Consider the following 27,682-nt stretch of genomic DNA (forward strand, 5'->3'; position numbering starts at 1 on the left):
TTTATTCATCTTTGCTTTGCCTAATATTTTCCCACCTGTGTAGATGAATGAAATTTTTCAACAGCCTTTCTTTGTATGACTTTTGAGACTAGTTGCTATTTAAATTATGCAGAATTAACTGTAGCTCTTCTTTATGTTCTATTCCCCTTTTGTGGGTGTTGGAAAGACTTTTCAGGAACATATTTAAATAGATTGAGAATTCTGAAAAACATGGTTTAGATATTTATTTGGGTTTTACAGAAAAAGATTTAAAACAACCTCTATGCCTCTAATGTAGTTCATTTATTCAGAACCTAATGCAAATTCAGCAGTTTTCTGGATAAGTGTTGCTTCAGAGAATCTCCCTATACACTTAGAAAGGTTCATTTCCTTCTTTACTGGCTATCAGCTCACCCTAACTCTGAGCATTCTATCCCTGTCAGATGTAGAATAAGCATGTGAGTAAGTAATATGGAGGTACTGTTCAAAATCAGGGAATTTCTTTTCACTTAGAAAGAGGTTATTAAAACAAAATACATTACACAGTTAAGATCATACTGCATATAAACTTTCATGTAATGATTTTTTCACTTGACATGAAATCACAAGTATTTTTCGATGCTATTAAAACGTTTTTATAAGTTTCACATTAATGTCTATATAATTAGCATTCATATCATTATGTTACTAGAGCAGGTTCTTGGGTCTCCAAGTCATAGAAATGAACAATGCCCCCAGCAGTAAAGCAAACAACACTTTATTTAAAAATAAAGCTCCAAGGGGAGCTGTTCAGGGTCCTTTACAGGGCAAGGGGTGAGGGCCAGCATCATCATTCTGCACCTTTGGAGGTGGTCCATTATGTTCTTCCTGGTTGCAGTGTGGGCGCATGCTTAGTTAGGGCTTTGGTCCTTGCACCTGCTCAGTAGGTCCAAGATGGCGGTGTTGCTCAATACTGCCACCCCAGGAGGATCCTTGTAGTGGTCATCTTGAAGCTTTATGTGCATGTGGGAGTTGGGCTAACTGCCTGGGGGGAAGATTGTGGTTTAAAAAAAGTTGCTTATCATAGTTTGTGAAAATATCTTATCTGTGTGTGCTGGATTCTTTGAAAATAGGGGTGAAAGACTGAGTTGAGGGGCCGAGTCCCATCCCTATCCTGTCTCAATTGTACTAAAGTTTTTATTTAATTATTCTCTTATCATTGGTCATCAAGCTTATGTCATTTTTTTTGGCTGCTGTGAATAAGACCACTAGAATTTCTTTGGCCAAAATCCTGGTTTCTCTTTTAGGCTTTTTCATGAAGACAGTTTACAGCAGCTAGTGTTACTGTGTCAAAGGTTATTAAATATTTGTAAGCCTCTTGTTAATTCTTTTTTAGAGAAGTGTTTCATTTATTTTCCTGTTAGCATTGTAGAAGAGTTCCTATAACTGTACCCTCAGTGATACACAGTAGTCTACACTTTAAAAAAGTGTGTTTGCTAATTGGATAAATGAGAGAAGTGATGTGTTAGCTCAAACAAAATTTATTAAGCACTTACTGTATGGCAGGAAGATTTTTTTTTTAAAGTCTCACTCTGCTTTTGAGGAACTAAAATTCTCTTTAGAGAAGTAGCCATATAAATTATTAGAATGCAAATGAGAAAAACTAAGAATCAAAAGTACTATGGGAGCATTGAGCATGGAGTTACTACACCTAGAGGATCATGAAAAACTTCATAGAAGAGTTGATCTAAAGAAGACTAGAAGTTCACTGGGCATAAGTAGGGCAAAGACATTCCAGGCAGAGGAAATGTGAACCAAGGAAGGGAGACAGGAAAGATAATAGCAGTTCACTGTGGTGATTCAGGAACATTGGGTAAGTGTGGAAGAATGGCATTGAATGAAAATGAAAGATAGAGAGATGGAAGTCCTATGTTAAAAGGGCCTTTTGTGTTTTGATCCTGTAGATAACAGGAATACAAAAATAACTAACATATATCTAGTTCTGTAATGTGCTGGTTTATATCATAAGAGCTGTGTATACATTATTTCATTCAGTCATCAGAACAACTTCATGAGGTTAAAATTTGTTTTCCCCATCTCACATATTGGGAAACTAAGGTTCACAAAGATAAGTAACTTGCCCAAAATCACACAGTAAATGGTGGAGAAAGAATTCAAAACAGGTATGTCTGACTCCGAAGGCTATGGTTTTGTTGTTGTTGTTGTTGTTGTTTTACCATTAAATAGCAAACTCCTGGGTTACTGAAAGATTTTAAGCTATGTAGTGGCAAAATCAGGTTTCCGTTTTTAAAAGATATGTCAGGTATAGTGTACAACCAAATTTTATGATTCCACCATTGACTAATCTGGATGTGCATTTCTAGGAGGACTATTTAGTAGGACACATTGTTCATTCAGATTCCAGTTCAGATTCACCTGACATTTATTCAGCACCTTCTGTGTGTTGGGCACTCTGCTAGGTGTGTCTCGCTACATTATCTAGATTAATGTTAATTGTGGTTGAATATAAAACATGTTTTATATTGGTTGGCTAGTTTCAGCTACTAGAAAAACTGTTTTAGAAGAACCTGCACAATGTTCAGCACTATACCAATTCTGTCAGTAAGTAGTACCAGCATGACATCTGGTTGTTTGTCAGTGAATGGATTTCCTGTGGTCATACCTTTAAAAATGTTGTTCTGCAACTTTTAAGTAACCAACCATATTTGATACTGAAATAGTGCTTTTGAAATTTGTGGGAGATTGGTAGACCTACATAATGAATGATAACTTCTAGTTGTCCCAGGTTGGACGTAATGATTGGGTGGATTTGACTTTTCTTATTTATTACTGGCCTCATGGAAGATATTCAGATTTTTTACAAGTTAACAAAATAATTCAGATAAAACGACCCATAATTGTTAAACCCTTATTTTGGAGTACTAAAGGCTAGAGATTACAGTGATAAATGTAACTTACTAACTAATTGGAAGGGGGCTGATGATGGACCTTCTGAAGTTGGTGGAAGGTTAGATTCTTAAAGAATACAGGAGAGTCTCAAAAGACTTTGTTACATCTAGGGCAGCAAAAGAATTAACTTACTTGGGAACAAAAGCAGATGTGTGCGGCATCCCACCCCCCACACACGATACACTCAGTAGCAGTAACTATATTGTTCCAATTGGATTAAAATATAGGTAAGCATTGCTGTTGGCGGTAAAAGAACAGTTCACCGATAAGGAACTCAGCAATTAATTGCAATGACTGTTCAAATAAAAACAACCAACATTGAAAGCTAGAAATGTATACACCCTAAAAGAAGATTGTAGAGCTACCACCAGGAAGAAGATCTGCTAACGATTGAATACTTCAAGTAGGGCTAGTGGGATAGAGGGACCAAAGAATGTTGAAACATACATTACCTTTTATTGACTAATCTGCAGGTAACCCTTTCCTTTGTACTAATGTTAATGTGCCAGTTTTGTGCCTTATGAATGAAAAACAATCAAGTGTTTAAAGTTTCTCCTTCCTTGGGGGGGAATTCTGGCAGATATTTTGTGGTTTACAAGGCTTACAGATTTTTTCTTTAATGAACTGGCCCTTCCTTTAAATGCAATTAGCTTCTTGGTTGTTATTGGCAACATTTGTTTCAAGAGATTTATAACAGCCAGACTTTTTGCGGGGAGGGGAGTCTTGGTAGAAATATTCGTGGTACTTGTGCAAGTTTAGAGTAACTCAGAAAAGCACAGTAAAGAGGAAAAATACGAATAAATTACAAACATAGCCCAGAGGAAAATGACCTTAACCAACATCTAGAAATGTTTGTACTTGGAATGAGTCGGGAATTCAGGAATTATTACCTAGGTTTATACAGCCAGAAAACTAACTGTAGACTAAATTATATCATGACAATGTAATGAAACAATGTAACTGTTCTGAAGTGGGATCTATATGCAAATGCCTTGCTATTTCATGTGCCCAGCACAGACCTCTCTTTTGAGCTCCAAATCCATACATCCAACTGCCTATTTGAAATTTCAACTTAGAGGGTTCATACATTTGAAACCTTATATGCCCAGTCTGAATCCTTGACCTTTCCCCTCCTAACTTCTCTGTTTCTGTTGTTCATGCCAGAAACCCAGGAATCATTCACAGCTCCCTCTTCCTTATCTCTCACATTTCATCCGGTCAGTCCTTCCTCTAAAATGCATATTGCAACCATCTTTGGTCAGCCTAATCCAAGCCACCATCATCTTCTGTCTAGACCATAATAATTGTTTCCTAATTCTTCTCCCCATTTCCATTCTTAACCCCTCCCTTCATTTTGCACAGAGCTGCCAGAGTTCTCTTTTTAAAAGTGTAAATGTAATCAACTTCTGCTTAAAGCTCTCCCGTGCTTTTCCACACTTAGGGTGAAACCTAAACTCCTTATTATGGCCTAGAAGGCCCCGCCTACCTCTAAAACCTCATCTCCTTTTTCTAATCTATTGTTTGATTATTAGGCAAAATACTTAAGGTATAATGGATTTATGAGATGATGATACCCAGATAACTAATCAGCCCTGCTTTATTTAGGGACTAATTTCAGTGATGAGAAACTTAGAAAATTATTACAATTATGTTACTCTAATTGCTTTAGTTTGCATTACTAATCTCTTATTTCTGGACATATACAAATCCTATTAGTATCCAAAGTCAGTTAATGAATACGGAAAATGCAGCCATAGGCTTAATATATCCTTCCAAGCATCTTTTGTCTGACCTGTAACCCTATTACCCAGCGGAATAATTGCTAATCCAGGCAGCACTAATGTGGAATGGACTCTAATGGCTCCAGCATTGTGACCTCAGCACTAACACTGATCTCGTGACAACCTGCATTCAGTTTCGGTGAAAATTGATGGCTTTGTATATGTATGTACGTACCTGTAGATTTCGTGTATTAAACTTGTTCCAGAAAAACTGTATCAATTGCAAGAACAACTCTGCCAAATCATATAGTCCTATTGATTTCCCTAATGAGTTAAGGAATACAGTTCATGGAAAATTGGCCCATGATCACAAAAATTACGCTCAAGGAAGCTAACATTCTTTTAATGTAGCATTATAGCTTTATGGAGACACAATTTATGTGTATTTAATTCTTGCCAAATAGAACGCGAAAGAATCTATTCAAATGGTTTATCAATCCATATGATCTTTTCACACCTTATTAAGAATATAATATACCAGAAGTAAGGGCATATTAGTAAAGCTATCATTAAATGATCGCTCAGATAAAAGCAGTTGTGAATGTTTATTCAAGAAGCAGGTAGTTGTCTTGGTGTGAAACAAGCAGTACTTACTTATCACACCTGGTTTATCAGAACTTTGGCAGTTGTTTTCTACATGTTTTTTCTTTGTGATTTTTTTCAGTAATATGTACTCAGTTATTATAGTTCAAAACTAAGCACACATCGTTTCAGATTTCTTAAACTAGTATTTTGTTCTTTCTAGTCTTAGTCAATAAGTTTCCATTTTCCATAGCCCTTTTTACCATAATTTTACTAATTTAGTTTTAAGTGCTTCTATTGTTATATTAAGTAGCCTCCTTTTACCATTAGCATTCTAATTCTAAGGTGAAAGAAGAATGCGTTACATAGATTTGACAAGTAAAGACATTAGTATAGTATTGTCATAAAGGACTTATTAGCATTTGAAGGTTCTGACAAGCTTTATTGAGAAGAATGCAATTTACATAAAATCTCCAGTGGAGGACAATTCAGTTTAGCCCAATCTCACCTAAGACTTGACTTGACCCATTAAAATTATTCCAGTTTGAGGTGTTGGGTGGGTGGGGGATCTTTTATTGCAAGGAAAACAAATGAGCTTTAAAAAAAGATTTTTCATGATGCGAACAAACTATTCCAACAAGTCTTTATCCAGCGTGGCTTTACTACTTCCCAATCCTGGCCTTGAGCTAAGACTGTCAACCAGAGTAGGAGATTTCAGTTTGTTTTTTAGTCTTTGATTTTAAAATTCACACATAGAATTTGCTGCAGGCAGAATAACAGTTGCAGGAGAGACAGCGAGCAAACAAACTAGGATTCTTTTCTTCACTGGCAACTTGACTGTCCACTGACTGATGTTGGTTTGGTGGTCAGGCTACAGAATTTTTTATTGCAAATCATTATTTACAGGGTTTCAGACTTTCCCTTTCTCTCGCTCTACCCCATCTATCCTTTAGCCATACCTTCCGATAGTTATTAGTAAGTTTTCTTTCTTTTCTTTTTTAGAAGAATCCATTTCTTTATTTAAGAAAAAATGCATTCAGACTAAGGTTTTCAGGCTGAGAACTTGTACAAAAATATATACACCCAACTGTTGAAATGTGCTTAGTGAAGTTTTTAGAGTTAAACCGTACAATGCAGTTTTCATGTTTTCTTATTGTAACTGCTCTGCTCTCAGCATCAGTTTAGGCCATATTATTAATCCAGTTTCCAAAAACGGCACCTTATCCCCAAGGACACATGTTAGAGGGGCAAATGATGGTACTTCTGAACACATCTTGGGGACACATATTTTAAAATTTTGTTTTGTTTTATTATTATTATTTTTTTGGCAGCTGGCCACTACAGGGATCGAACTCTGGACCTTGGTGTTATCAGCACCACACTCTAACCAACTGAGCTAATTAAATTTTATTTATTAAGAATTCTAGTTAAGTTGTGTTTTTTGTTAAGGTGACTTTTAAAAAATTTTTTTCTCCTAAGAATGAATCATTTTTAACAGATTTTTTTTTTTTTTTTCATTATAGGGTTTTCTTATTTGGGTGCCATTTACTATGTATTTTCTTTAAAGACCAAGGAAGCCTATAGGGATGAGATTTTACTCTTGTTATTGTATAAACACATTTGCTTTATATCCATGTACAGCATTCCTATAAAATGAAACTATTAACTTATAAATGCACTTGAGAAAGAATACAACAGTGACTATTGTTCAGGGTGCTTGTAATGTTTCTTCTCTTTTTACATATGCTTTCTGGATGAGTGACATTAATGGTGTGTCACTCAGCTGATAGTAATTCTTCAACTAAATATATTCAGTTAAGGAAAATTACAAGGTACTTATAGTTATGTTTGGGCCTATTCATATATAGACTTTCAAGAGTAAATTTTTATTTGGCCTTTCTTAGAGCAAAGATGTAAGAAGTGCTCTGTTACTTTGCCAATGGTTAAAATGAATAGAAATATTTAATTCAGAGAAAAAATCCACTAGTTTCTGGAAAAGCATTTATATTTACATAAAATTACACATTCTAAATATGGTTTAGAGAATGTCACTAGAGTACTGTGATTTTTTTTTCTTTCTTAAATGCATATCAGTTCTCTTATAGACTATGTAATTGAATAGTCTTTCCGTTCAGTCTTACTTAAAATATTTATCTTATACTTTATTTTTCTTAAAATTATGAATTAGAGAAAGTCTGCCATTTAAAATGTTTGGAATAAAGATCAGGCCACTATCATATATTTGCTTGAAGCCAGGAAAAAAAGTATATGTATACTTTTCAGCTGAAGCAAGTAGATAAATAAGATTTGTGGGGAAAATTTCTCCTACATATAACTCAAGAGTGTATACTGAACTTAAAAGGTTATTTATGGAGTACAAGGAAGAAAGAGTACAATAAAGAACCTGATAGCTATAATTTAAATTTTTAGTGTTATAATTCATATTCAGTAATTCAATAGCAGATGTAAAAAATTGAAATGAGAGAAAAAAATTAAAGTGCCACCAGACTGACTAATCAGTCATTGAAAATGCCTGTAGTGGGAATTTACTTAGATAGAAAATGTTTGCACTGTCATTAAAGACTCCCTAATTTATATTAGTGAACTAATGTAATAACAGGCACAAAAATATACCCTGAAGCTTACACTATGCAGAGGACAAGCATTTCTAACCCAATCTGGTACTTAAATACTCTTAGAGTCCAGGTATCCTTACCTCCATGCCACCTCCAGTAAAAATATTTCTGTCTGTCTCTGTCACACACACACACACACACACACACACACACACACACACACACCCCCCTAAGAAATATTAGAAGTAATATAGGCTAAGTAACACCTAATTAAATAGTTAAGTAATCATAACATATATTGACTCCCAACTCTTAAGATTGAAGTAAATGTATTTAAGGCAAATAATCAGGCCAACTAAATGTTAATTCTTTTCTAACACTTTTTTTTGTCTATTATTTTTTAGACAAATCTAGAAAGCCAAAATAACTAATTTTTAAATGTCTCCAGAGAAATACAAACTATTACACAGGTTTTAATTTCCAGAAATATTCTTTAAATTTCAAACTTGCTAATATCGCTAACAAATTGGCTGTTCATTAATATAATTGCAACTGGTTCCCAGAACTAAAATTCCATGTATCCTATAAAACCTGCAAATAGAAAACACAATCTAAATTTAGTTCTCATGTTAAATTAAAGCAGGCCATAGTGAGGATAGCAGGTAGAGAATGTTTGCTTTTCTTTTCCCTATATTACATCTAAATTGTTGTTTAATTCTTGCTGGCACATGAACAGTAGGAATTTGTATGTTGGAAGGTAGGCTGTAAGGGGGAGGATAGTGAAATATGAAATGAATATTTATAGGTTATCTGTTATGTACCAGGTATAATGATAGGTACTTTCTAGTTATCAAATCATTTAATTTGGATTCATGCTGGAGGAGAGGGACTGGGGAGGCCAGATGGCTGGCCTCAATGCCCCTGTCCTCTTACCAGGTTCTTGACTCCACCACAGGAAAGAATTCAAGAACAGAGTCACAGTAGAAAGTGAGAATGGGTTTAATGTATCGAACAGGAAATACAGATTTCACAGAGAGAGTGTGGCCTAGCTGTTGCTTTGAGTTGCTTTGCCCCCCACGGATTTGTCACACCCCTTCCCCTGGGTGACGGAGACACAAAGGATTACTCAAAGCCCATCTCTACTGAGCAGTGAGAGGCCCCGAAGTGGTTAATCTCCTGGAACCCTCAAGAGAGAGGCATTCCTTCTTTGGGAAATTAACACTGAATTGGGGTTCTCTTCCTGCATTTATTTTCCAGACCAGGAAGTTACAGGAAGAGAACAAAGGTGGGGTTATAGTTTAACAGCATAAGCTGGTAACTTTCAGTGAAACAAGCCAGACGACATTCCAGTAAGGCAATTAAGTGGTCCTATCAACAACAGTTTGATCTTAGCAAACATTCCTTCTGATAGCAATCCTCAGTATCTTTACATAACAATCAGTAACTAGTCTGTCTTTGAGCCAGAAACCTGCTATGCCACAATTCTTATCTTGCAACAGAGACTTATACCCTGAGGGAAATTTCCAGTCCTCCACAAGGTATGTATTTGAAACTGCAAGGCTTTGGAAAACCAGGCCCTGTGAAGTACATATGCCTTATAGTATATTCCACACCTAGCTCCAGAGACTGAGCAGGGCCCACACCAAGTTTAATACAAAAGTAAGAAATACACACTTAAAGTTGAGCACAGACTGCAGGCTGGCTCAAGAGAGTGAGAAGTTACTTGCTGAAAGTAAGTTTGATACAAAAGAAAGCATGCACACTTCAGCTGGTGAAGTTTGGTTGGCCTCAGGAAAGTGAGAAATGACCCTGCCTTTTGCTGGAATTCAACTTTTATAGTTTTGCTATCAAATACATATTCATGCTGCCTAGTGAATATTGAACTAAGGGGGTGGTTCCCAGTTATGAGACATAGTCTTGCACATGCTCACTTGGTCTCTTTTTAGGGCATGTTCATTGATCAAGTTCTATCACATGCACTGAACATATTCAAGAATATTCTGTGCTCTTTAGCACCTCTAGTGGAAGGTCATTCAAAGGATAAATTCCACTTTACTCAGCATGCTTGGCTATTATGGTATATAACTTCTTCCTACTGAGCATGCCCAGCCACTGGATTTGCAAGAGTCAGCACCCTGAGATCTCAGTCTCCCCATGTTGGTGCTGAAAATATGTCCAGCAAGTAACAGTAACGCTGCTCTAGGGGAGTGCCTAGAGGAGAGGCCTGAGACCTTGGGGAGTAGTTTGAAACCCAGAAGCATGTCCTGAAACCTGAACCCAGGGAAACAGAGCACCTCCTATCTCAGAATGACTACCCTTTAAGGAAGGTATTATTATCTTCATTTTGCAAATCAGGAAATAAATGTCTAGAGAGGCTAAGTCACTGGCTTAAGATAACACAGCTAGTAATTGGTATAGCTGTGATTAGAACCTAGGTCTGTCCGATTCCTTAGACCATTCCAGCCTCACCAAACTCTGCCACAGCTACATATAGAAATAACATGCCCTTGTACCAATGAGTGATAAAGAATAGAAATTTATGAGTATTTCAAGATGCTGGCCTTCCAGGTTCTAGAGGTACTGCTTTACATTTACAGTTTCCTGAGAAGACATCAGTTTGCTCATATCATATCCCTGCTTAAGAGTAGTGCATATGTCATGGAATTTTTGTGAGGATTAGATGAATTAATACATAAAATTACTTAGAATAATGTCTAGCACATAGTAAACACTTAGTAAATGTTAGTTATTACTTAAGGATTTAAGTAATGATTAACTTGTGTACCATAGGAGGACTAGTTGAAGGAACTAGGTATTTATAGCCTGAGTAGATTAACAAGGTGCGACTGATACCTTTCTTGTAAAATAGAGAGTAGAGATGATCAGTGTTGCTCCAAGACAAAATTAAGGCTAATGGGTAAGAGTTTGAGGAGGCTGATTTTGATTATAATGAAAATTTTCCAGGCATCAGCTGTCAAAAGTGGAATATACCACTTAGAATACAGGGAATGCTCTGTTCTAGATCTAGTGTATGTACCACACTAGATTCACTGGGCACCCCTTCTTTGCTACCTACCAGCCCCCACATCTAAGCCCAGGCCGCTTGCTCCCCAGCCAGAGTGTGAAGTTAACACCTCTTGAAACAGAATTTCACCAGTGAAGGATCAGGAAATGTAAAGGGCCAGCAAGTGAATGAGTTGCTCATTCCCTCTAACCAGCTCTTCCAAGTTTGTTTTATGTGGAAACCAGGACCGATTCTAGAATTTGTAGTGCCCAGTGCAAAATGAGAATGCAGGGCTCCACTGCAAAAATTATTAAGAATTTTAAAACAGGGATAATGCATTAAACAAAGTACAGGGCCCTTCTAAGCAGGGGACCCTGTGCAACTGCACAGGTCACGTGTCCGTGAATCTCAGACACTAAACAATCAACTGTATTTTTTGTAAAGCTGTGGCCAGTTCTGTAACTTACTCTCTTATATTTGCTTTCTTCCCTTTTCTCTCGTGCCTTTTTCTCTGGGATTACAACCCACCCTCACCCCCAATGAGTCTATAACAAGTAAACTCTATCTTAGGCTCAGTTTTCCAGGGACTTAGACTATGACTCTGTAACCTGAGTTTTCAAATTTGAGAGCCTGGTCCAAATCATCTTGAATATCATTTCTAACTCAAAGATAACATAATTCCCCCAAATGTAAGGGTAAACATTTTATATGGTATTGTTTGTTTAATGTACCCATCAATTTGTATAAGGCAGAATTCCCAGATTATTATATCTCCAATATTTTATTCTCTTTTGTTCAGGCATAATATTAATAATTCATTAGAGGGGAAGTATAGAAAAACCTAATAAAGAAAGGTATCCCATTTCTTCACTTTCCCATTTGTCTAAGCATCTCCTGCAGACCTCTCTTCTATATATCTATATTGTTAGACAGATTTCAACTTCCTGCCTCCTTTCCATACTCATATAATAATTGATATGGTAACTTTCAATCATTATGATTGTGTCTAACCTCTGCTTGCACTTTTAGTTGCAGAAATGGACATAAATTTAAGTGTGAACCAAACCTTCTTGAAATGTATGTATTCATTCAGGACACATTTATTGAGTACCATGTGTAAAGCACAGTAATAAATATTGAGGGAAAAGCAAAAAATTAGATTTGGATTGTGCCATTAAGTAGCTTGAGGCTTTTATAAAGGAGACTGTGTGTTTATGTACATGAGACCAGCAAATTTCTAATTCGAGGCAGAAGATATTATGTGGAAGATCACCTAAACAAACAAAGTGCATATAAAATGGCTGAAAATTTGGGGTAGAGTTCTAGAGGGATTTATAAAGAACTAAGGATTTGACAAGTGGAATTGGGGAGGATACGTGTTCAGAAAATATTGATTTATTCAAAATTCAACTTCAGGGAAAAATCAATTTTCCTGGATTAAAAAACATTCTTTCTTGTTATTTGAGATTTCTAGACTTTTGTGTGCATAGCAGCTTGATTAGGCTATTTCTGTACTGAACAATCAGAAGGTGAAGTCATTATTATCATGCCCTTTTTACTAGTGGAATTACTATTGTTTTTAATAGGGGGATTACTACTGTGACCTAAACCTGGCCTTTGGGCACATTTTGCTTACTGCAGAAAGTTATCATGAGTTTATTTCTTCTGTAGTGGAGGGAAAGTAACTTTTCCTTCTGCTCATTTTAGGTTCATTGGCTGGGGCCCTTGTAATGAAAGACGGATTAACAAGAGGAAAAAAAAACACAATTTCATTTAAGTGTTGTGTGACAAGAGAGCCCTCATAAGAAAATGAATACCCAAAGTAACAGTTAAACCTGAGTATTTTATATAGTAGATCTGATGAGGAATGGACGGTCCTAGAAAAATATGATGGGGAAAGAAAAAAGTATGAGCTAACTATAATAAACTGGGGGAAACTTAGCAAGACCTGTTTGTTTAGATTCCTCTCTGTCTCCCTTTGTCTTCAAAGATAAGGATGCTCCTTTCCTCTGAGTGTATATGAGCGTTACCTCTCACATGAGGCTCTTAGAACCTGCTACCAGGGAAGATCATAAATTCCCTCCTATATGTGTCATTTCTCAAATTCCTTCAGCTTAAAGTACTCAGTAAGTCAAGGTGCCATATTTTGGGGTATTGTGTCCCAAACCCCATCATATCCATGTAACCTAAATGACATGAGCAACTGGTCAATACCATATCTTCAGTTTTTCAATCAAGCAAGTGGGACAGGAGAAACCTTTTTATTAATTAGGGACAGTACACCAGGACAAACTACTTGAAAAAAATTCAATTTTAAAATCAGAGAGAATGATTTCCTCCACAGCAAAGTCATCCTTTAAATAAAACAAGCAATGATTGCTGAACCATTAGCAAAATTTTGGCAAGACAAAACTCTCTTAGACTTCCCCAATAAAGAATAATTTCCAAGCTTGTCAGATCTAAACAAATAGAACTAAATTGGAGAGAGCTATTTAAAATGACAGATTAATAGAAAAAATAAATTGTCTTTAGTGTTGGTGTTTGATTTTCAGTCTCTTGTACTTCCATGTATATTTAAGGAGATTTCTCCTCATTGAGTTTTATAAAGGTGTGCATGTCAATGTGCTAAATTTGTGTCAGAATACTTTGGCTGAAATTTGCCAGGGGGTTGATTTTGTCAGTCTCTTGAATTTTTCATTATAATGCTGTTATGCCTCTGAATTAGACAAATTTACTTAAAAAAAAAAAAGAATTGTAATATTTTTTCTGTTTGTGTCTCACAGTCCTTTAATGGAAAGAACAGTGTTTCAGAGGCCTGGATTTTAAAACCAGTGTCACAGGCTACCTATTAAATGGTAACACTTACATTGTCTTTTCAACTAGAGTCCTGCCAAATGCTGTTGATATTGACAAAAGTGTCCTCAAACATAATTGTCAGTCATACAGTAATAGAGTATCTATAAAATAGTTATAAGTTTTTTTTTTAAGTGTACCTCTGTGAAAAGAAGGCATCATGAGAGATCTGGGAAGTATGCATGTGTTTATGAGCAGTTTGAGTACAATACTTAAAAATTATTAGTTGTCAATGAGAGAAAAAGAAAAGTACAGAGAATATTAGGGGTAATTAAAGCAACTAATGATAGCGTTTAAGGGCATGCTGAAGCTTTGTGGGTGTGTATGTGCATATGTGTTTGCTGGGGATTGCTCTAAATTCTCTTTCTGTATCAACAGTTATTTTTTATATCTCTGTGAGTTTGAAAAGTACTAAAGATGGGAACATTTACCATAGATGTTGGTTTATAAAAATCAGGATATTTCAACAAAAGAAAAATATTTTATCCTTCTATATAATTTAACCTTAAATCATTTATAGAGCCCAGAACATGCATCAGTAACATAAGATCACTTTGAACCTTAGTTTCTCTTTAATCTTCAAATTAGATTCTAAGGAATGAAATATTAGGAATTCCATCAATAAATTTAAGTAGAAATGAATTCTTTTGAACTAATAGCTGAGTAAAATGGTGATATTCCCATATTAAACATGATGATTTGGTATGGTATATTAGACATTTTCATTTATTTCATGGAGAGTAGAATTTTTATGAGCAGTAATTCAGAAAAATGTGAGTTGACTTCATGGAACTATTCGCCAGATTAAAAAAAGTACTTTAATTGATGCTGTTTTCTTTCAGTTATTTTGTGGAACACCTGGTGAATTATTCTAAACGCTTTGCACATTGTTCTTTAGTTTCAGCTCAAATTCTCAAAAGCAACCTTGCAGCAATGGAACAACAAATTGTTCATCTGGAACGTGACATCAAGAAATTCTCCCAAGCAGAAAATCAACATGATAAGTTTGTGGAAAAGATGACAATATCCTTTATTTATTTAAGCATTTTGTTTATTTGTTAGTTTCTCTGTCTATCTGTCTATTTACTATCTGATTAGTCCTAGACCAGCTCGTCTATTCACACTGTCTAGATGAATTTGTGTATATGCTACTTTTATATCAGCAGCATAAATTTGGTTTCATGATGTTTTGGACCAAGTAAAGTAGGCAAGGGAACAATTAGATCAGAAAAAAATGCCATTTCTCAAAGAAGAATTTCATTTGAAAGCCCACGAGATATGTGAGGTAAGTCTTATGAGGCTTGATTACACCTAAAACAAAACAAAACTGAGAATCTTCTTATGTAACCAAATACTTGAAGAAACTGATCAATAGATTTTTATTTTTTTGGTTTTTTTTTTTTTTCCTGTGTGTGTGTGCATGCATTTTATGAGGGTACACGTGCATTTTCTTTTTTTTAAATGTAGTTTTATTAATATTTTTTTACATTCTAGGATGTTGTTGTGGAGCAGTTGGGCAGTTGGGAAGGAGGGGGAGAGGGGAAAGGGGAAGGAAATGTGATGGAAGGAGGAAGGAGGAGAGGTGCGATTGAGGCCTGTGGCACCCCCCTCATTCCCACAGGGGAGACCAGGAGGCTTCCAGTGGTGGCTTGGCCATTGCCGGGCTGGGTGCAGATGTCGGGGGGTGGTGTGGTGAAAGCCCTCGCACCCCACCACTCCATCTTGGGAACCTGGGGCCCTTCTTGCTGAGGCTTGGTGGTCATCCCAGGGCTGGCTGTGCATGACAGGGGGGACGTGGCCGAGGCCCTCAGCCCCCCACCACCCCGGCTCAGGATAGTCTGGGGCACTTTCTGTGGTGGCACTGTGGTCGTGGTTGTAGCTGGGCTGGCTGCACGTTTCGGGGGGTGCATGGCCAAGCCCCTCGTCCTCCACCCTTAGGACTTGTTGTGGGTGTCAGGGGGCATTGCTGAGGCCCCTGGATCTCCTCCCTTTCTGGCTTGGTACCCCAGGGGACTTCCAGTCCTTCTAGGTGTTATAGGTGTTCTTTGGTGAAATGAGACCTTTGCTAGTTAACAAACTTTGTCTCTGGCTGTGGGTACTTTGTTTTTTCTTTCAGTTCTGTGTTGGATTATTTGCTGTTCCCACCACTTTAACTCTGCACTGGAACTAATTTGTTGTCCTTTGCTTACTTCTAAAATGGGGGAACTTCCTGTGGGGACCACTACTTGAGCTCTGTGGTTGAACTAAATTGCTGCTTTGCTGCTGATTCCCTGGAGAAGTCTTTTTATGCAGCTCAGGTTTTAATGGTTGACTTTATAGATACCCAGCTCTGGCAACCAGGTGCACCTAGGTTGTGTAGAAACTCTGGTCTTGGTCTGAGTCTTTACATCAAACTGCACCCATGCAATTCTGTATTCCTGACCAGTCTCCTCTGAGTGGTCCTGCACTGATTGGGGGGCAGATCCTTGCTGTGCCCCAGTGTTCCTCCTGTGGGCCCATCTCCCCCGCCACCCATGCTCCAAACACTTCCCATGGGATGGGCTGTGCTTGGGTCCCTTGCAATGACTCACTGGCCTCTGAGTGGCTCCTTTTTTTCCCAATTTTGTGGCTCCTCACTGCTGTGTGCATCCACAGGAACCCTTTCAGTGGTCTTGCTGTCCTAGGGGCCACCAAGGCCCTCTTTTTCCCCTGCAGCCTCCAAGCAACTCCATCCGAAGGACACAGCTGCGGCTTTTGCTGGCTCCTGCTCCATGTGCTCAGCAGCTCCAGCCTGGATGCTGCCAAGGCTTGAAATGGCCAGAGCAGCATCCATCGTGGCTTTCTCTCATCGTGGCTTCTCCCACCTTTGTGCACTCCATAGGTCTCTCCTCCTCTTCCCTTGAGCTCTAGCAGCCCCAGCTTGGCTGTTGTTGCTTTTTTATAGTTGTAAACTGTTTGATTTGTTGGATAGAGTGATGCTGGGGACCGTCTATTCTGCCATCTTGACCGGAAGTTACAGCCATGTGCATTTTCGAGGGCAGTCAGTGGATGACTAAGATCAGTAGACTGAAAGGATTGGGAAGGATAAATAGATGCATGGATGGATGGACAGTTTAATTGATCAGTAGATAGTATACTTAAACAATAGTAGATGTCTGTGTAACATTCAGCATTTCTTGCTAAATAAACATTTTGAAACCCCTATTTTACATCATGTAGTATATTCATATAAATTACAGAAATATATGAAAGGTGAATGTGAGGAATAGCATTTAGCTTGAATTGTTTAATGTTAAATCTGGTGTCTAAAGATAAACTATGTTGAAGCTGATTTTTTTTTTCTATTTTGGTTTTCAAAAGTTAAAGCCATATCCTCCTCCTGTGGGTTTAAATAAATATCTTGAACTGCAGATTGATTCACCATTTTATATCTCTAGAGGGAATAAATACTGTAAATTTTTTATCTGATAATAAGTAAATTCTTTCAACAACTATATGGCAGTCACCTTGTTTCAAGGTTAAACCTATTGCTTTTTTCTTCTCTGATATGCTTTCTTTCATGCCCAACTTGGAAGTTATGGTGCTGAACTCGAATTACTTGAGAATAGCAATTTCGATTTATGTAAAAAAAAATTTTCAGTCACGAATACCATGTTTTGTGTGGTCCTTTAGCGATGCTGACTACTTTCATTAATACAAATATTGAAAACAAGTTTGTGAGTGATTAGAGGCAGGGAATCCTCAAAAATAACCTGGAGTTGCATAGCTGGCCACATTGGGAAATTTCATGTGAAGGTTTCACTTTAATGCAGATTAGATTTTTTTCTTTCAAATATGTTATATTGTCCTGTGGCTAGAAACACCATGTTCATTTTTTACCTTTTGATTTTGATTCTTACCTCATGTATTTGAATTTCCTTCCTGATCCCCTTGTTATTTTGAACATTTTCTTCTACAGTTGGCTTATGGCCACACAACAGCTTGCAACATTGAGTCTTTGTTGCTCATTTAGAGAAAGAAAAGTAATTTCAAACCCTCATGAACTTGGCCTGGACTCCTTATTTTATTTCTTTCTTTATGCAGGTAATTAAGCACTTTAAAATGAAAATCCAGAGCCTTCTGTATCTGTATGTTACAGATGAATGGTTATTCTTCATTTAAGTGGCATTAAAGTGTGACTATTTGCCCACAAGGGGATTGAAAACTATATTAAAATGTATGGGGCTGTTACTTTGCATATCACATTTTTAAGGAAAACAAAATAAAATATACAGCAATTTATTTCAGAGAAAAGTCAGAATATTGAGTTGAATTGTTTAAAACCTATAAATTAATGAATTACAGTGATAAAACTGTTGCTGAAATTATTCTTACTTTGGAAGACTCCTTGGGTGCACCTATTGAGAGTTCTGATCTTGTAAAAAGACACAAACAAAATGCATAATCATCATATGTATATATGTTATGTGAATTCTGGTACCTACTTAATATTTTTTTCTACCCTTCTGACAATTAAAAAAAAGAGAAGAATATTTTATTATGGGATACTCAATACTGTTTTAAAATTAGAACGATGATTCCATTTCTAGTATAGGATTTTTTGTACTGGATGATCTTTCCAATGTTTCTGTCCCCTGCCAAGAAGTTGTTTTGCTTCAGGTCACTGGCCCTTTAGATTGAAGAACCAGAGCACAAGTATGGGAGTAGTTTCTCCTGAAAGTAACCTTACCTACTTAAATAATAATCTCTCTATAAGGACTGTGAGTGGCAAAACTGAATAGTACTCCCATGCCTCTGGGCTTTCAGAACAGCAACAGTGCTACAGTTAGCAGCAATGGCCTGATGGCTGCAGAGCAACTAAATATCAGGTGGATCTTCACCAAATCTCAAGGTTGGGCTATGTCCTATAGCACCCTATATTCACCCTTACTCTTTCATAGTATTGAATGAAAACTTACAATCTGCTAGGCATTGCCAGGCCATGACAGTACAACAGTGCACACAGTAAAAAATCTGACCTCAAACAGCTGACATTTATATTGGCATTTATATGCTTTCTGGCTTGCTGATCCATGGCAGAGATCATATCTGGTTTGTTCATTACTGTATGCCCATCACAGGGCCCACCACCTAGCACAGTGTAGGCACTCAGCAAATGTGTGTTGAATCACCTAGTTCAAGCCCATACTTTGACTTTGCAGCTCAGAAAGGATATTGTCAAACAATGGTAGGCTGTGCTTATACTTACAAAAATTTTCTTCATATACATCTCAGGAACTTGAGAAACATCGAATTGCCTTTTTAGAGCAGGCCTATAAAGTATAATCAGTTTTAGGAGGGGTGATTCACACTTTTTAAAGTAAATGTATAAAAAAACTGACCCCCCCCAAAAAACAAAAAAGGAATTAAACTCCTATGAATGGAGTGGCCCAGACTGTTTCCAGCCTCCTGAAGCCAATGGCTTTAGAAGGAAACTCTGCAACTCTTTCTCCCTTTCTGTATTCAAAATTGGTTGCTTGTTCTGACTCAGAAAAAAGAAATAGACAATATAGGGGAGAAAAGATTTCTTTTCTCACCCATCACAAGGTTCATGGCTGGCACCCCTGTGGTAAAAGACAGATGTTGTAACACCAAGGTCAAGGATTTTCATCCTTATACCGGCCAGCTGCCAAACAAACAAACAAAATGTTAATAAGAGGAAAGCATACAAATTTATTTGATACAAATTTTACATGGCACGGGAACCTTCATAAATGAAGACCCAAAGAAAAGGGGGGAAAGACAGTTGGGTAGAAATATGACTGGAGGACAAAAGGGTATGATCTAATGGTAATAAACTGGGGAGAACTTAGCAACGTGTGTTTGTTCAGATTGTTCTTGGCCTCTCTGTATGAGATTCCTTCCTTCCAGGTAGAGGGCAGGACACCTGTCACATGAGGATCTTCAGGGAGGAGGATGAAGGTCAGAGAGTGACCTTTCCAGGTTTTATGGCCTGCTACAGCGAAGAAGGGGTGAAGGAAATTCTAGTTTCTGTGGCCTGCTTCAGGAGAGAGGGGGCAGGAGAAGGTCAGAGAAACCTACCTGCTTCTGTGGTTTATTAACTCAGTTTCCTTCAATTAGAAGTACTCAGTACAGCCAGTGCTATGGTTTAAAAATGTTTGTGTCCCCTCCAAAATTCATGTTGAAACTTAATCTCCAGTGTAACAGTACTAAGAAGTGGGGCCATTAAGAGGTGATTAGGCAATGAGTGCTCTGCCGTTATGGATGGGATGAGTGCCTTTATAAAAGGGCTAGAGGGAGAGAAGTAGGCCCTCCCTTTTGCTCTTTTGCTCCTTCTGCCATGTGAGGAAACAGTAAGAAGGCATAAGCACTCACCAGACACCGAATCTGCTGGTGCCTTGATCTTGGACTTCGAGCCTCCAGGACTGTGAAAAATAAATTTCTATTATTTATAATTTATCCAATCTAGGGTAATTTGTTATAGCAGACTAAGTGTATCAGTCTGTTTCTGTTGTTTATAACAAAATACATGGAACTGGGTGATTTACAAAGAAAATGGAATTTACTGCTTGCAATTTCTGAGGCTCGGAAATCCAGAGTTCAAGGAACACATCTGGTGGTGGCGACAGTACCCTGGGGTCTCACATTGCAAGATGGTGGAAGCAGAGAGAGTGAGAGACTCTTCCTGTGCTCTCCTTTTAAAGCTCTCTAAACCACGCCCATGACCACCATTATTAATCCTTTTACTACAGCATGGTCCTACAATCTAATCACCTCTTCAAGACCCGCCCCCCCCCGCCCGCTTTCAATTACCATAATAGGATTTCCCACCTCAGCAGTTACAGTGGGGATTAAGTTTTGTGGGGATATTCAACCCAAGGCACTAGAATACCCAGGCGCCATATTTTGGGGTAGTGTTTCTTGCACCCCATCAATGGAAAGAGTAAACCAAATAAGACTAATTTTATAAGATTATAAAACAGGGAGAAAAAGGGAAAATTCTCTTTTAAATCATAGGGTGGAGGTTCCAGAATTAAAGGGGATGATCTGTAATGGATATAATAACACTGTCTATATTAAAACACACATTGTTCAAAAATCTAGATAAGCTTGTGGGTAAATTAGTGCTGTTATTCTGGTATTTTTTTTTTCCTTTTTGTCTTTTTTATTGACCGGTAACGGGATCGCAACCCTCGGTGTTGCGCCTGTACCGGGGACCAGCAACGCGATCGCAACCCTCGGTGTTGCGCCCGTACTGCGCTCAGCCAGTGAGCAGGAACCGGTCTCCATATGGGATCCGAACCCTCAGCAGGAGCACCGCCACGCTCCCAAGTGGCACACTCTCCAGTGCGCCACCGGGCCGGCCTGTTATTCTGTTTTTTTAAAAAAGCAAAAGTTTTAGTGTTCCTCATGCTAATATACTCATTCTACTCATAGCATTGGAAGATTTTAGTTCAATTTTACAGTGAATTGAAATACAATCTGTACTATATTTTTAGTAAATAACAAAAATGATAATAGTCACACTTGTTTAATGACACTGCCTAATTTTACACACTTGAGCTTTTTAAAAACATTCCCATTTATTAAATGAGGAAAATTTTCTGTATCTGATGATAAAATTGACCACAGTTGTCCCATTGTCATAGTAGTGAGCTAGAGTTGTGACATCATAAAGTTGTTTGCCGTTGTCCTGTTCTTATTTCTTTAATTTCTAGGGGTCATCTTTTTTTATCTTTTAAGGTTGCCAGGAGTTTTATAGTCTGTGTCTATGTTTTGCACCTCTTGCAAATATTGCTGGAGTGAAGTTCCAAATCACATCAGGTTTCCAACGTTTGAAGAACAACCCCTACTTGGGAGAGGTGAGAGGGAGTGCCACAGATAGACTCCTTGCCAGTCTTAGGCCTTTTCTCTTTGACTTGACATTGTATGTGCCATTGACATTATCTATAACATTAAAGCTTCAGTTTTCTTGGCAAGTAGTGTGACTGTGAAAGAACTTTTCTTATGTAATGTCTTTTCCTCACTCATCACAAGGTTTATGGCTGACACCTCTATAGCAAAAGACAGATTAACAAGAAAAAAAAAAAAAGCCTAACGAGTTTATTTAACCAAAGTTAGACATGACACGGGAGCCTTCAGAAATAAAGAACCAAAAGCCCAGGGAAAACTGTGTATTTTTATGCCATGTTTGATGAAAGAAGTGGATAGTTGTGGAAAAACATGATTGGAAAAAAAGGGGTTTTTTTACTATGACAATGGTTGATCTCATGGTAATTGGGGGGAACTTCAGCAAGGTCTGTTTGTTCAGATTCTTTTCTGTGTCTCTGCATGACAGTCATAATATGACGTTCTGTGATGTGCTTCAGGGGAGAAAGGAGTGCAGGAGAAGGTCAGAGAGACCTTCTTGCTTCTGCGGCCCTCCAAGTCTCTTTCAACTCAAGCGCCAAAGCACCATACTTTGGGATATGTGTTCTGAGCCCTGATGCGTCCTCCCTCCCTTCCAAGGATCGCTTTTACTTACTGCTCCTCACTTCTTCTGACAGGAAAGAAACCCATTCTAAAAGAGGGCTTCTTAGACTTTTAAAAATGTGTTGTGTTCCATTCTTAACATCTTAAACTATCTAAAAAAGCATGTTAACCGCAATGTTGACCTTACTGCTTATATACTGTTGACAAATTTCTTACCACATTTACTCACAGAGCTTTTGTCAATGGCAGGGCTGTCTGTTGCCCAAAATCAGCTTAGCTTTTTGATTGACTGCTGGCTAAATTATTTCCCCAACTGGAGGACAGGGAGTGACTGAGCAGCAGGGGCACCATTAACACATTGACAAGAAGAGCTGACAGAATGTTAATGACATTAACACCCTGTCAACTAACTATCAACACCTGGGATTTCCTTACAGTATGAGGGAAGAGTCATTTGAAGTGGTTACAAATCAAGTTACTGAAGAAGCACATTGTCCTTTCCAAATAATTTAAAACAGATTTGGGGTCTTCACTGCACTATTATGTTAATTTTTGTCCTACTATTCTTTATGAAGAGCATCATTTAATAATAGATAAAAAATACACAGAGTTATTGTTCAACCGTAAGTCACCTTTGAGAACATGCCAGTGACAGGTTTTAGGGGGATGATAATCTACACTTTTTAAAGTAAATGTCATTTAAAATTGACTAAATAAAAATAAAAACAACCCTCAAAAGCAAAGCTTTTTTTTTGAACGAATGCAGTAAGTAACCCAGGCTGTTTTCTGGGTCCTGAAGAAAAAACTGAGAACTTTAGACTAGATTGGAGGAAAGTTCAAAACCTCTGACTCTCTCTCCTTACCCTCAATTACCTGCTGGCCTCAAACTTAGAAACTTAGGAAGTTCAAAGCAAAACAAACAAACAAAAAAACGTTTATGAGACTGATCAGGGAGAGCAGGGTACAGGATTAAAAAAACAGAAAAGGGCAAGATCAGTAATGGAAAGAATACATGCATTGAGAAACAAATTATTTTCAAAAACCACGTAGAGAAAATATTGTTTTTTCTTACCATTCTTTGAAATATACACTCTTTATAGTGATAATGGGAAGTTTTTGTTAACTGTTTGTACGTTGAGTTGAAATAGAAGGTATAATCATTTATGATAATAATAAAAATGGTAATAAAATAACTATAATAGCAACTGTTATCAAAGAAAATCAGAGCCAGACAGAGGATAAAGCAGTGGAGCCAAATTTTATTCAGGAACTATTGCCATTGGGGAAGAGAGACCTCAGTAAACAAATGGGCTGCATTCCAAATACAAGGGCAAGTGGGGACTTATAGCCAAGGAACAGGGTGGGAGTCAGTGGATGGAAAATTACTAAATGGAGATATCAAAGAAAAGGGGGATTCTGGCTAAACCAATTTGATGGGGTTCTTGCTGAAGGCAGGCCAGGATGATCAGACATGGAGGGTGGGAAATGAGGAATTTGACCAGATATGGACAGTGGTAAGATATCAAGGGTGAAGAATTAGGAATTTGATCGGATGTTAAGAGTAGAGGGTTTTCACTAAACTGACCCAGCAGAATTCTTGCTAAAACTGTACTGTGCGGGCCAAGGATAGAGCCCAAAGGTGAGGCCTAGTCCAAAAGAGGACTCAGAGGAGGCTGACTAAAATTTGGTTAAAGAGAATCTTAGATACTGTTCAGTGAATGTCACGTGCCGGCCACTACGTTGGGAAGATATGTGCGCATGCACACACATACACACACAAGCTTACCTTTTTTTTTTTTTCCCTCAAGTGATCTCCAAAGCAATCCTATGAGGTAGGTACACTTATTAGCCTCATTTTAAATATTAGAAAACTGAGGCTACAGAGGTTCAACCATGTGCACGAGATCACATAGGTAATAAGAAAGGTTAGTGAGGGTCAGGATTCAAATTTTGGACTTTCGGACTTCAAGCCTTCTGCTCCTAACCATGGCATCATGCTGCCTCCAGGGTCAGAAAGATTTGCAAATCTGATATGAATTCCACATTTGTTCCCTCTGAGACTATTTTATTGCTTCCTCTTCAATCTCCCTCAAATGGGAAATTTTTTTCTTTTCGAAAGGATGGTAAACTAATTTAAAAATTAGCTGCTCACTTACACCATCTCCTCCAGAAAGCCTTCCCTAATCATAGCAATCAAAATTAATTTCCCTGTCCCCTGTGTTCTCATAACATTTTAATACCTTGATTATTTTACTTGCTGGTTTTGCCTATCCTCTGTTTATGTACACGTTTGTTTTGCATACTGGGTTATAAACTCTTTTGAGATACAGATTCTTATTCATCTTTGAGTATAATGCTTTGTAGAAAGTTCAGTGCTTAATAAATGTTTGTTGAAATAGGTTACAGTTCATTGTATAATGATTAATACTAAACTTAACATTCTGGCAAGTAAATAGAGAACATTAGCTTGTTGTTCTGGCCTAATCTCAGTTTGACAAAACAAAAGAGTCTAACATATTTCGAATGTTATGCCTTTATTATGTTTTGATTTAAAACACAGGTATTGAAAATTATCTCTTAACAGACTCTTAGATAGAAACCACATTCTAAGAAACTGTCTGAATGGAGCATATGTTTTTCAGGATCTGTTAGCACAGAAAATTTCTATTTGAAGAGTCTTGCTTTTTTGAAATTCAGCCTGAAATTACAGACTGTGAGCTACATTTTTCAAACTTTGTTCAGGGAATTGATAGACATTTGGTGCGTGATGCTAATGGTGAGAAGAGAAAATATATTGCTCAGTAAAAGGGTGCATAAACCCTTTCAGGCCACGAGAGACTCATCTGGGAAATCATCTTTTTCAGAACATAAAACGGGACTTAATTTGTCTGAAAGAGTTAATGTACCCTCAACCTGACAAATTCTCATCATTCTTACCAGAAGATAAGTTTTAAGAGATTAGAAACATTTCTATGGGATTTATTCATACTGAGTAGAAATAATACAAAAGAGAAGCTTGAGAAAATAAATTACCCAATTTGATTATTTTTTGTCTGTGTACATGCGTGTATACTAGAAAGCATATAACATATATACATATATGTTCATAGATGTAGATAAAGATAAAGCCATTTTAGTATTTATGAGGTCATTAACTGGATATCATAGCAATGAGCCTAGGAATTTGTTTTCTTTCACTTTTAACTTAAAATTTACTAAAACTTTATTTTCAATTATGAACGTATGTGTGGTAGTTTGTAAGTAATAATAGTGACATTAGTATAATTCTGCAAGTAATATACTTTTACAGCAAAATCTCGATCTTGTAATTTTCATAATGTAGAAAAATATATCCATATCTTTCTATAATAGAAGTCTATTCACTTATTTCTAGTTAGTATCTGTTTGAGATATAGCTTATAAAAAGTATAGCAAGTAAACTAAGCGTTTCATTGAATATTCTTTGTTCTTCTAGTTTTACACTTAAAGGAAGTGAATTAGATTTATAAAGTGAAGACTGAAAAAAAAATATAAGAAACCAAGTCAGTATATTAAGTAATCACGTAATGATGCTCTCTTTTGTGTTGCAAAGGTAAGGTAGGGTGATAACCTATTACATTGTCTGCATTCATTAGAAAAGTTAGGAATGGAAAGAAAATGTGACTAGCATTACTGAAAATTACCCAAATGAATTTTGGTGATGGTAGTGAGTATAATATGCCTCATAAGACCTACATTTAGAACTGTAATCAACTTGAAAGGATCACATCTCAGCTACTCATTTAAGGCTAAGAGACTCACCAATGGTAAGAAAGGAAAATCAATGAAAAATTAGAAAAAAGAATTATAGATAAGCTTTTCAAAGGTCATCAGTGAGAAGGAGAAGAGAGCCTAGTCACCAACTGATGTTGTCTGAGTAGAGAAAAGGCATGAGTAACTGAGTTGAAAATGGTTCTGAGAGGCGAAGATATCAACCCCTTTTTACCTCATCAAAAGCAAATATCTTAAGTGGCTTTTTCATGTTAAGGTAATATCTTTGCAAACAGCAAATCTCTTCAGTTACTGATTTCTAGATTCCTTTATCATGGACCTGACTCAGAACCGAAAAAGATCCCATTTTATTTTACACACTGTTGAGAAACATTTTGTCCACATTATTTGCCCCATATACATAAAAGTGCTTTCCAACTTTAATGTCCTTATGAATGTATTTTTCTTAACCCATCTGAATGAAAAGGTATTTGGACTGGATATCAGTTATCCTGAGCTCTAGCCTTGATCTTTGTGATCTTAGGAAAGATGCTCTATTTACCTGTTTGTAAAATGGAAATAATAAAATTCAGCTTGCAAAACTCACATATATTGTTATTAGAATTAGGTATAAAAATAATTTTTAACATGCTTCATTAAATGGAAAATGCTTTGTAACATTGAATAACCATATAAAAAGTGTTATTTATTTATCATTCTGCCCCAAACCTCACAAATAGGAAATAAATTATTTCCCCCAAGGAAAATGTTCTTCATAGGGGCCGGCCTGGTGGCGCACTGCTACAGTGCGCCGCTTGGGAAGCGTGGCGGCGCTCCCGCCGAGGGTTCGGATCCCACATACAGACCGGTTCCTGCTCACTGGTTGAGCGAGGTGCGGGGAGCAACACCGAGGGTTGCGATCCCGTTGCCGGTCCCGGGCCGGTACGGGCATGACACTGAGGGTTGCAATCCGTTGCCGGTCATGAAAAAAGACAAAAAGGAAAAAAAGAAAAAAAGAAAAAAAAAAAAGAAAATGTTCTTCATAAACTACCATGGTCTGCTTTTGTCCAACTTCATTTTTTTAGATTTTTGTTGTTTTTTTTTAAGTTAAGTAATAAATTTGCTTTTTTGTTTTTAGACTGATAGAGAAAAGTATATAGTGAATGCCTATGGAGGAAACAGAATGCTAACACTTCATTATTCAAGGAGTATCCAGATGTTCAGTGTTAAACAAATCCCTACTTTTTTCACTTTGGTAGGAAAGAGGAAGAGACAACCAGTGAAATTTGAAGATTCTTGCATACTCCACGGGTTATGATATTTTAAATACTATGGCACCTGTGAAATAAGGTTAAGGTATGTTTCCTGCTTTTAAGGAAGAATGTAGTCAGGGGGGTAAAACTGACAGAGAAGATGGCAACAAACAGTATGATTTAATTGCTAAATAAGTGTGGTCCTGCTAAAAATGCAATAGGCATTTTCGATATTCCTTACCTTTTTAATTTTGCTCAGTGAGACAGCATTCCAGCTTTGGCCCCACTTGGGAATTAACACTGCAACTTCATTATTTTGTTGGAAATGTATTCTCAAACAAGTGAAAAGTTAAGTATGGAAATACATTCCAAAGCCAAGTGGAAATGACTTGTATATTATCCTTTTTTTGAATTAACTGTCTCTCTTAGCACAGATAATTAAGAACTGGGTATACCAACAATTTCTCTAGGCTCACAAATAAGTTTCTTTCCATGTTTTTATCAGTCCATCAACATATATTTTTTTTTTTTTTTTTTTTTTTTTTTTTTTTTTTTTTTTTTTTC

General features: G+C 37.1%; 1 protein-coding gene across 1 annotated transcript in view; it reads left to right on the forward strand.

Moving 5' to 3' along the window:
* The window catches only part of DIAPH2 (diaphanous-related formin 2), a gene marked incomplete at its 5' end in the record, with an annotated part of 376,543 nt that overhangs the window by 325,090 nt on the left and 23,771 nt on the right, over positions 1-27,682 (forward strand). Inside the window, one exon of the mRNA XM_008577556.1 lies at positions 14,563-14,690. Coding sequence (XP_008575778.1) covers positions 14,563-14,690 — 128 coding nt within the window. The remainder of the gene's footprint in view (positions 1-14,562; positions 14,691-27,682) is intronic.

The sequence above is a fragment of the Galeopterus variegatus genome, unplaced genomic scaffold, assembly GCF_000696425.1.
Source record: "Galeopterus variegatus unplaced genomic scaffold, G_variegatus-3.0.2 Scaffold1536, whole genome shotgun sequence".
NCBI classification, from domain to species: Eukaryota; Metazoa; Chordata; class Mammalia; order Dermoptera; family Cynocephalidae; genus Galeopterus; species Galeopterus variegatus.